This window comes from Larus michahellis, chromosome 6 (assembly GCF_964199755.1).
Source record: "Larus michahellis chromosome 6, bLarMic1.1, whole genome shotgun sequence".
Lineage (NCBI taxonomy): Eukaryota > Metazoa > Chordata > Aves > Charadriiformes > Laridae > Larus > Larus michahellis.
The window spans coordinates 58,258,186-58,269,320 of record NC_133901.1 but is presented as its reverse complement, the minus strand read 5'-3'; the positions used below and the strand labels follow the sequence as shown (position 1 = coordinate 58,269,320).

The following is an 11,135-nucleotide window of genomic DNA, read 5'->3' as shown; positions in this document are numbered from 1 at the left end:
CTAATACAAATTTTTAATGCACATATTAAATAAATATTTCAATCATTTCATATTCAATTTGTACACAACCAAAACAAAACACAAAAAAAAAAATCCTCAAGGAAACAAAAAAACCCCAAACAATCAAAAAAAACACGTTGGATGAAAAGTCACCCCTGGTTCTGGCTCCTATCCAGTGTCTTTGTTTGCCCTCCCCGTGAAGAATAATTGCTTTAACCCTTTGGAGAGAGTCGCAGTCCCAGGGCAGCATGTGCAGAGCGGGGCTGGCTGGGGATGTTCGCTCAAGAGATTTAATGTCTCCTTTGGGTTGTGGTTTGGGTTTTGGTTTTTTTTTTGTTTTTTTTTTTTTTTTCTAAATAGAAAATTGGGCTTCTGTCAACACAGAAGTTTTGAAAGAAAACCTCTCCTTTCCTAGGAGGACAAGGACCGTGGTATTTCATCAAAGAGCAAACCTGGAAGAGACAGTTGACAATGGAAGTGCCAACCACAAACCAAATATTATGACAAAACTAGCCCGAAATAGCTCCACAGTAATTTGTAAACTTTTTTTTAATTTTACGGGTGAAAAATTCCATCTGATAAAAAAAATATAAACAGGAGAAAAAATGTATCAGTTTTTGGTGAGAAGTTCACATTTTCCACATGGAAAAAAAAAAAACCAAACCAAAACAGTTACCAGCCTGCTCCACGGCAGCTGTCACCCACTGCCTCACCTTAGTAGTTTAAAACAAACCAAATGCCAAAGACGCTCTCGTGGGTAAGAGGTACCAAGTCAGTTCAGGACTTTCCCTGGGGCGTCCATCACCCCTGTCCCCTCCTGAGAAAAAAAATAAGCTGGGAGCTGTGAAGCCAACAGCGTTTCTGGAAGGATGCAAGCGGCTTCCAGCAACCCCTCGCTCAGCCGAAGAAGCGGGCGCATCCAAGGAAGGAAAGCATCCGGCGGTCCTCACCCCAGGCGTTGCAGCCGGCCCCCTGCCCCTGGCAGTGCCCACACATCCCCCAGGACACAAAACCCACCCGGGAGACCTCAGGCCACCTCTGAAATAAATCCCCTTCCCTTAATTTTTTTCAGACTTTTCCATCTTCTCTGATAAGCGTTAATTCAGTTCATTTAAGTAGCACATCACTCCCAGATTTGGATTTCTGTTTTTTGCTTGTTTGTTTTAAATGGTGATTATGTTTTTTTCTCCTTTACCCCTAGAGCTACAAAAAAAAAAAAATATTAAAAAATAAAACACGACCCCAAACAGACTAGAACATTTCTAAGCGAAGGGCTCTTCCCCCTTCACCAGTCTTTGAACGTTTCATTTCTCTTCAAGTTGGAGTACAAAAATAGAGCCTCTCTCTTTTTTTTTTTTCTCCTTTTTTTTTTTTTTTTGTAAAAACCAAACAACCACCCCCCCAAAATTATCAACAACTAGAGCAGGTAAGTTTTTTTTTTTTTTTTATCCTCCCCCCCTCCCTTATTTTTATGTTTAATACCCATATGGGAAAGTCTCTACGTATAGTCCACCAAGCTCAGAGGAAGGAGAGGCCTCCGGGAGAGGTGCGGGCAGGGGCAAGCAAGTCAAGGGCCCACCCTGGAGTTGGAGTTTCTAGTCCTTTTACTTCTCCGGTTGAAGGGGTAGTTGAGGAACTCAAAGCGTCTGTGGGGCTCGGTGGTCTGGTGGCCTTTGGGAAGCCTCTTCATGAAATGCACCTCACGTTGGTGCTGCCGGGTCTTGGAGCCCTTGCGCGGGCGGCCCTTGCGGGTGAAGGCCATGTACCAGCCTTCGTACTTGGCGTTCTGCAGCGCCGTGTAGTTGTTCTCCAGGACGATCTCCGTGAAGACGCAGTCCTTGCCTTTGCCGTTGCTCTGAGAAGGGGACAGAAGGGGGGATATAAGCAACGGGCGCTCGGTCAGAGGGCTGCTTCTCGCTACCCCAAGCCAGACTGGACGGTGTGGCGGCAGGGCTGCAGCGCTTGCGGGCAGCCAAGGGCTCGCTTTTCCCACCTCCTCCTACAGGTCAGAATTGCCCAAAATCTGCTTTTCCTTAGAAAGCTGTGGGGAGCGGGCACTGTGGCATGGACAGACACTGCTCATTGTAGCTCCTGTCCCTCCATGTGATGCCAGCAGCGGGCTGCCAGCCCCAGCCTTCGTTTCCACTGTACCCATAAGGGGTGTTTTTGCCTGCTCCCATCCTGCCCCCATCTGTGCCAGGGGCTGGATTCCCCCGCCAGCATGACCACAAGCAAACTCTCCATCTCAGTGGCAATTGACCCACCCATCCTATTTTTTTAGGATATTTTTTAGGGTATTTAATATAGGAGGGGCATCGGGGGGCAGGAGCGGTGATGGTCCACGAGAACCATGGTGGCAGGGAGCACAGGGGCAGTTGGAGGCTGAGATCCCCCACTATTACAGGCAGCAGCGGGACCAGGGAGAAGACCCCCATTGGCCAGCCCCAGGGAAGGAGTCGCCATGGCAAATCCTCCCAGACAATCGCTGTCCCAGCAGGATTTTGCACATCCAGCCCCCTCTGGCCCCAGGGAGGGAGCTTCGAGGCTCGGAGGGAGCGTGACTAACCAGCGTGCGGTGGGGCCTGGCCTTGGGGCCAGCCCCACGGAGCATCTTAACATTCCTGGCACTTGTACCATGTAATCGGGGAGAATAGCCCGGCAATCCGCCTATTTGTTCGGGGAGATACAAGGAATGCGCCCCACACGGCACCCACCCACCTCCCTTGCTCCCCTCCTTCCCTCCCACCGCCCAGGCTGCAGGACAGCTCATCCCCCTGCCCTCCAAAGGGGTCCCCTGAGACGCCCATCCCACCTCCCCATCCCCATGGATGGGCTCCGTATCAGGTTAGAGCTCCTCTCCCAGCAAGCCCTGCTCAGCACCCACACCACATCTGTCTCTCCCGTGCCCACCTCCCCATCCCACCTCCCACCACACCTGGCTCTCCCCTGCCCGCGAGCCCAGCGCCCGACCTTGCCGATCAGCTTCCCCTTCTTGTTCATGCAGATGTAGAAACCTGTGGCCGCCCCCTTGATGCGCACGCGGCTCCCGAAGGTGTCCGTCTCCACGATGAGCTTGGCTGGGGAGAGCGGTGGGAGGAAAGAGAGAGGGAGGTCAGAGGGGCTCTGGGATGGGGCAGGCACAGGGATGGAGACCCCGGCGATGCCAGGTGCTGGGCACAGAGGGCACACGCTGGGCAGGGGGGCGGCTGGGCCAGAGAGAGCCCTAAAATCAAGGCAGAAGGTGAAGAGCCAGCCTTGTCCCCTCTACCCTGCCACTGTGCCCCTGCTCTTGGTCACCTTCTTTTGCCACCCTGAGCCATGCTGGATTGGGAGTAGCTCTGCCTTGCCTGGCTCCATGGGGCTCAGTGGTTCAGGTGCCACAGAGTCATCCCAGAAGGGAGGCAGGCTAGCAAGCAGGGCACGCGATGGCCAGTGGAGAACAAGCCAGCTGCCCTGCAAACAGAGGCAGGTCTGGGTGAGCCTGCAGGCAGGCACCCTCTGGAAGCGCACAGCGTGCTGCCAGCTGTCCCCAGCCCAGGGGACACTGCTCCGCGCCTCTCTGCCGGGCCAGGACTGCAGGAGGAGCAGTGTCTTTGCAGCTGGCAGGGGAGGCGTGAAGGGTACGGCCATCCTTTTAATGCCTTTCACCTTTGCACGAGTCGAGAGGGCGTATTGATTTGGTCTCAGTTTTTTAATGGAGGCATCGATCGACTTCCGAAGGAGCTATGCAAATCGCCGGGTCGATGGGCCGCCTATAAATAGACCTGTCACCTTCCCTCCCTGCCTCCGCCCTGGGAACTCGAGCCCCGAAGCCCATCCATCCCCAGGGAAGGGGGAGGATGGGGACAGGACATCCTTCTGCCCAGCCCTGCAGCTGCTGTCCCCAGAGCCAGCTCCCCTCCCCAGGGCAAGCCCCGATGCAGATGGTGGCTACCTGTTTGCACCTCAAAAGCTCTGTGCTGTGCCAAGCACCAAAGATTTCCCCATGGCTCTAAAAAGTCAGCTGGGACTGTTCCGTCTCACCACCATCACCTCTTGCCCAGCATCAGCCCCTAGTACAATAAGCACAATTTGGCAAGGTAATTAGAACGCAGACCGCAAGGCTTCCAAGTCTACAGCCTTATTATGGGAATAAGCCCACTGATGCCTTATTTCTCCTCTCTGATCTCTGCACAAGGGCTGCTTGGTTCCTCAGGACTGTGGTCCACCCCTGGCTTGCACATCTCCATCCCAGGATGCTCAGCCACCGGCGAGACACAGCAAGGGTGATGTGGCTCTGGAGCGGGTGGCTTTGCAGTAGGATGCTTTGAATGGCAGGAGGAGGCTGTGGGCACATGCACAAGCTAAAGTGAGCCTAACTCACACTCCGGGCTAGGAGCAAACTGCTGCCTCTCTGTCTCTGCGACACCCTGATCCTGCATCCCTGGCATCACGGGCACTGCTGAGGTCAATGGCACCGAGGATGGGGACAGCGAGCTGGCAGTGCTGGCAGCAGCCAAGTTCCACAACGGAAAGGGCATCCCAAAATTTGCTGGGACCACCTGATTTAATGCTGCCGGGCAAGCCAGGCTCGATGCGCATGCAGGCACCCCTTCCCCACACTCCCTCCTACCAACAGCACCTCGTGGCAATCTCTCGTCCCCAGACCGCCCTGCGCCCACAGCCCCCCACCCCCAGCCCAGCACAGACTGGACTCAGAGCTGAACAATTTGGGAAAAGCCCACTCCAGGCTGTGCCACCCTGGCACGGACCCAGCATCCCCAAAACCAGCCACGGGAGCCACAGCGCTCTGCAAATGAAGCGCTGAGACAGGGACCCCCTATTTGTCTATATTGGGGAAAGGAAGGGGAATTGATCTCGGAGGCAGTAAAAGGTTTGAGGAGAATTGATTTTTCTCTCCCAGAGATAGAAAGAGCGGGGAGGGAGGGAGGGACGGAGGAGGGAGGGAGGAAGCAGGGAGGCCTCAGCCCCAGCGAGCACAAAACCCCGCTTTAAAGATGCACATCGCTTTCCTTTTGGCCTTTTCCCCCCCCCCCTCTTCCGTGATTTACAGCCACCGGCCGGGTTCGCCACCCGGCACGAGCCCAGCCAGCGCACGGCTCCATCCCTGCTGGCAGCAAAGGACAGGGACAACCTGTCCACAGGGGGACCTGCACACCCAGGCCCGTGTGGGTGACCCACAAACCCTGCAGACCCCCATCCTGACCAGCGGAAAACCCCGGGCACAGACGAAACCGGCCAGTCGGCAGGGAGCTGCACCGGCGTCCCCAGCCACTTGCGGGGTTTAGCCCGGGCTGCAGCCGGCCGCGGTTTGCTCAGTGGCGGGGAGGGACCAGGCGGGCTGCACCAGCCACTCGCCTTTCCTTAGAATTAAAAAAAAAAAAAAAAAAAAAAAGTCAATCAAATATTGACAATTAAGACAGATAACCGAAAATGCCGGACTCGATGTTAAGTCGGCTGTAAAAACGTCAGCGTGGGGAAAGGGGTCATCTGCAAAAATAAATCAACCCTTTTTACACGCCCACCCCCAAAAATGAGATAAAAAAAAAAAGCGGAGGGAAGGGCTCGGAAAGGGGGGCTCTTTTCTTTAAAAGTGGATTTCTAAATAACATTTTGGGGGAGTCCTTTTTTTTTTTTTTTTCCCTTTTTTTTGGGGGGGGAGGGGGGGAACTTGACGTTTTCAACTCTATTCTTTCACTTAAGTGACAGATTTATCCCAGTAAAATTATGTTTCATGCTCAAACTTTGAAGGGAAAGTGGCTACGTAAATGCTGAAAAAATGCAGCGAGACACACTTGATCCCCCAACTGGACTGCGAAGAGGAGAAAGTATTCAGGAAATGTTAAAAAAGGTGAAAGTAAGAAGCGTTTTAATAGTTCTTCCAGACATGGGGGCCTCCCTGGAGATTCATATAGAACAATCCTGAACCTCTATTTTAACATTTACAGACTTGCAACTCTTTTAAAACTTTACATCTGAAAAACTGCTTGTTCTCTTTCTGGTTTAGATCAGTCTTCATTTTCCTCCTTAGCTCTTCAAATGCTTAACCTTCTTTTATTACATTTTAATAGAGTTTTTCAAGCCACCATCAGTCCCCTCCTTCTGGCCTTATTTAAACCTGGTCGTTATTTAAATATGCACTAACTGCTTTTTAAAATCCAGGCATTATAGGACTAAAACAAGACAGGATTTTTTTTTGCTTGGGAAATTAGCTTTCAAGCCAGAGCTGCTCTAGGGTGGGAATAATTCATTTGGAAGATTAATGCTGGATGTATGGAATACCTTATAGATGGAATCTGTGCCGCGATTGAACTGCTAAAGTCCAGTGTGAAATTTTCAGCCAAAGCAAAAGGAAGAGAAAAAAAAATACAGAAGGGGAAGGAAGAAAAGTGTTTCTACTAATCTCCCTGAGCAAGAAAGGGAAATTGCAGCTAATACCAAAGGAAAACAGTTGTGATTCCTACGTACAACACACAGGAATACAGGCGCTTCCCTGATCCAGGTGCAGGATCAGGCCTCCCGCAGCCGGCCCCGCAGCGGTGCTGGGGCTCCCCGGCCCCGCTGACCCCTGCGCGGCGTTTGACTGTCCCAATGTGTCATTAGCGCACGCAATCAAAGTGTTTGGGCTTCAGGGGTCTCTAGCGGAGGGATCGGTCCCCCTGCCCCATGGGGGGAGGTTTCGGGGAGGGGGTGCCAGGGCTGGGGTGGTGGCAGAGGTGCCACGGCAAAGCGCAGGCTCTCGTGCTCACAGAGTCCCCCCCAGTTTGTCTCTGGAGATGCTGCAGCATCTTCTTACGCAGCCAACTGCCTCTGCTTGGGATTTGTTTTGAGAAGGGAGGGAAAACGCCACTGCGGACAGTTCTAGTTTAGGGAAGGCTTCCAAAGCGGCCGTTCCCCCTTCCCCCCTCCTTTTCTTTTTCAACTTGCCTTTCTATTTCTTTTCCAAAAGGAAGTCTCAGAGATTCCCAGCCCTGCAAAGGGCTGGGCTGAGACGACGGCTGCTGCTCGGCACGCCGCAGCCCCGAGCCCTGCCAGTCAGGTTCAAACCAAGAACGAAAAAGAACAGAGCAGAGCCCCATCCTGCAACAGCCATCCCCTCCCTCGGCACAGGGGAACCTGCCCTCACCTTGAATCACACAGACGCTGATCGCTGACCCCTATGTTCTCCCTTTACAAGCCCCCGCAAGCCGAATGATTTTAATGATTTCTGGCTAACAAACAGGACGGAAATCATCAATCGCCGTGCTGGGCTGCAAACACCTTCCCAGTCCTCCCTCTCCCCCCACACCACCCGCCCCCATCGCGCATCCTTACCGTGCACATCCCCATCCTCTGCCATCGCATTGATTTTCTTGTTGTCCAAGATCTGCACATGTTTCCCGCTGGTCCGGCTGTACAGCTGGTAGGTACGGACGAGCCGCCGGCTGAGCTGATCCGTCACCAGGCTCTGCTCCCTCACATGCTGTGTAAAATTAGGTGGGGACTGAACAGTTACCTTTAGGAAATTAAAAAATATACGACACACCATTATAATCTCTACTCCTCAGAGGGGTGAATGGGCTGAGCCGAGATTGCCGGCCTCCAGCCGGGCTTTACCAGGGAGGCACGGAGCCAGGGCCACGGTGGTACCTCCTGCACCAGCAGAGCCTCCCCAGGAGAAGGAGCATTAAGCCCCGGGACGCAGCGACCAAAGCCCTTTACAGAGCTGTGCCTGCTCCAAACATGCCCTAAGCAGAGAGGTGCAGGTGACTTGGGAGAGTGACAGGGCTCGGTGACTCCAGAGGCCTCTCTGGGACTCGGCAGGTCCCGGCTGGAGCACCTGAGATGGGCATCGAGTCTGGGCGCTGGAGAGGGTCCAGGGGGGGTCATGCAGGATGGCACTGGGTTTCCACCCCCCGAGGGGCTGACATATTCGTCCCACACCTCTGTCACCTCTGCGGGAACATGCTACTGCTCCGGCTGCCCTGGACATGTACCCCAGCCGCTGCACCATCGGCTTCAACAGCTGCCTTTCCTCTGGGTTCCAGGCTCTTTATTTGCTCCCAAACACCCCACTTATTGAGCTCTTTAAATACAAAGTCCCCAGAGAAAGTGGAGCTATGAGGTATAAGAATTATAAGAAACCCGTGCCCCAGCCTGGGTATTTAGCGGCATAAAAACCCAAGGATACTAACACGCTGCCCGTGGAAACACATGCCTCGTCCGCAGCCAGCTGTTAGGTGACAGCAGTGGGGTTGTCCCCAGCCCCGGCGCACCGAACCCGTTAGCCCCGGAGCCGCAGCTGAGCCCATCCCCTCCAGACCCGACGCTGCTGCTCCTGGGCTTTGAATGATTTTCATGAGCTGCCAAACCTGCTCCCCCCTCAGCCCCGGCTCGCGCGCCTGCACAGAAGTCTTTTTTCCCCCCTTGTCTCAAATCCCTCTTTTAAGTCTGGAAAGTTTCGCTGCTGCCTGACATTTATAAAGATGTATTCTGAGCAAATGTTAGGAGATAGCTCCTTTCAACATCAGAAGGCTGGGACTACCCCCTGCCACCCCCACGTCAAATGGGAAGCTTTCCTCCCATCTTAAAAAACAACAGAAAAACCCAATAAAAGCAAAAGCCGCTGCTCTCCCAAAGCTGGCTTTATAGAGATATCTCCCCTTGACAATGTCATCTCTCTCTCCCGGCTTCTGCCTGTGCATGTGTGTTTCCTATAGACGGGTTTTGGATAATGCAGCAGGATTCTCTCCCCAGCTCTGATGAGGGTACCATGTGGAGGAGAGGTCATTAGCCATGCTGCTATTTGGTCTCCATCTCATACTCCAAAATATTACAGCTATGTTTTTATACAACTGCACATTCCCAGTGCTTCGTTCCCTTTGCTTTTCAGCTGGAAACTCTTTTTTTTTTTTTTCCAAGCTTCCAGGAAAATAAAATAATAATAAAAAAGAGTAGCTTAAAGGGCATTTTAAACAAAGCTTCTGCACCTGTGATCTCAGGAGTAAGGGGGGCTTCACCCCGGTTTGAAGACGTACCGCTCCCAGCGACGCGTGCCTGCTGGTATGCGGGTGATGCAGAAGCTCTGCCCGGGCTGTTTAATCTATTCATGACACTTCTGTCTCTGGCGATACAAACCAGCGATGCTAAAGTCTGGCAATTTTAAGCTGACTCAAAACCTGCGCTTTTTAGGAAGGTTTTGGTGGGGTTTCTTTCCCCCCTTTTTTAATTCCCCTTTACTTTTTGGGTGAAGCAGCATAGGAAAAAAAGAAAACTGACAAGAGGAACTGGGGTATCCACAGTGCCATTTAGGGGGGGGGACGGGACCTAAAGCTACTTAAAAATAACCCCGTGCGATACCTTGAAATCCCGGGTATCCCTGCCTCGCAGCCCGGGTCCTCCGCATCTTGTTTTGCGGCCCGGGGGGCTCCCCCTCGGTCTCGGCTTTTTACAGCCGGGCCACTTTTGTCTCCTGGGTTTTAAACTGTTCCTCCTCCTCCCCTCCTTTTATCCCTCCCGAGCCCGGGGCCCTCGGCGGCGGCTGCGGGGCACCCCCCCATCCCCGAGGGGCGAACAAAGCCGGGCGACCAAGCGGGCACTTACCTGGGCTTGCAGGCAGAGGACGAACAAGTGCATTAACCTGGGAGGGGAGCCGGGGGGGTGGGGGAGAGAGAAAAGAGAAGAGAGGTGTGAACCGGGGGTCTGCGGGCCCGGGGCGGGAGGGCCGGGGCTGCCGGTACTCACACGTAGCTGAAGAGCGAGGAGCAGGGGTCCATCGCGGCGCCGGTGCGGGGCCGGGAGCCCGGCGGCGGCGGGGAGCGCCCGCGGGGGGGGGGGGGCACGGCGCGGCGCTGCCTCGGCTCCTCGCCTCCTCTCGCCCTGCCGGCGCGTCCTCGCCCCGAGGAAAGGAGGGCACAAGCGGCTACAGAGGGGAAAGGCCCCCGCCGGCCCGCCCGCCCGCCCGCCCAGCCCCCGGGGCGCACGGCCGGCGGCCCCCCGCCGCGGGGCGACCCCCGCCCCGCTCCGCGGCCCCGCTACCGCCCCGGGAGGCGGCGAGGCCGGCCCGCAGCCCCGACGGCGGGGGCGGCCGCGGCCGGGGGGGGCGGCCGCCGCCTCCACAGAGGGAAGCCCGGCCGGACCGCCGCCTCCCCCGCTGCCCTCCCCAGCCCGGCGGTACCTGCCGAGGCGGAGGGGGCGGCGGGCCAGGTGTCGCCGGGCTCGGGGCTGGCACTAAGGGCCGGGCTCCGCCGCCAGCCGCCGGCGGGACGCCCTCCCCGCCCCTTGCCTCAGTTTCCCCATCCGTAAAACGGGGTTTAAAGGCTGGGAAGGAAGGAGGGGGCGTCGGGGCCGCGTTTCCCTCACCGGGGGCTCGCTGCTCCGCGGGCACGTTGTGGATTGGGACCGGGCGGGCGAGCCCTCCCGGGACGTGCCAGACATTAAAAGGATTACCCGGGGGGGGTAGGGGTGTAGTTGGGGGGGGGGGGTATGAAGGGGGCCGGAGTTTCGAGAGGGAGCGAGGCTGAGCAAATACCGTAGCCGGGGTGGGCAGCGGGTTGCTCCCCCCCCTCCCGAGCATCCCCGCCGGGCGCTTACCTGGTGGGGCGGGCGGTCGCCCTCAGGGCCGGCGGTGCGGGGCCATGGGTCCGGGCGACGACGACGGGACGGGGCTCAGCCCCGCAGCCCGGGCAGGGCCGCCGAGGACTGCATTGTTCCGGCGAGCCCCGGCGTTCCCGACCCCGCCACCTGTTGCGCACCGGGGCGGGGGCTGCGGCGGGGCTGTGGCGGGCGGCCCCCGGGGCCGGTACCTGGCCGGGGCCGGGGCCGGCGCCGCCTGCTCGGCTCTGAGTGACAGCTGCTAATTTGCCGGCCGTGCCCCGCTGCCGGTCCCCGCGCTCCCCGCGCCCTCCTTTATCTTATCAGAGCCCATAATTACAATTGCTATTTTGTTTCCTCGAATCAGCAATCAGCGCTATCTGCCGCCGCTGGAGAGGCAGCTCCTGTCAGCCGGCCTCTGAGTGACAGAGCGGCGGGGCCGCACCGCCGCACACACAGGCGTGCAGGGCCCGCCTGCACACACACGCGTGCAGGGCCCGCCTGCACACACACGCAGCCCTGCACACCCCCCCTGCACACACACATGCAGCCACGCAGCCCTG

At 56.3% G+C, this 11,135-nt stretch overlaps 1 protein-coding gene across 4 annotated transcripts; it reads right to left on the bottom strand.

Annotated features, from left to right (window-relative positions):
* Positions 1–319: 319 nt before the first annotated feature.
* On the bottom strand, positions 320–11,073 carry FGF8 (fibroblast growth factor 8). Of its 4 annotated transcripts, none has more exons than XM_074591108.1 (6): positions 10,573–11,073; positions 9,724–9,871; positions 9,583–9,619; positions 7,315–7,495; positions 2,971–3,077; positions 320–1,855 (listed from the first exon to the last, which is right to left on the bottom strand). In XM_074591108.1, the coding sequence occupies exons 2-6, from the start codon at positions 9,753–9,755 to the stop codon at positions 1,568–1,570; spliced, it is 645 nt and encodes a 214-aa protein (XP_074447209.1). In that variant the 5' UTR covers positions 9,756–9,871; positions 10,573–11,073; the 3' UTR covers positions 320–1,567. The 4 variants fall into 4 exon arrangements, with proteins under 4 accessions (XP_074447209.1, XP_074447211.1, XP_074447210.1 ...); XM_074591110.1 differs by having other exon boundaries at positions 7,315–7,462; XM_074591109.1 differs by lacking the exon at positions 10,573–11,073 and having other exon boundaries at positions 9,724–9,884.
* Between the last annotated feature and the right edge of the window lie 62 nt (positions 11,074–11,135).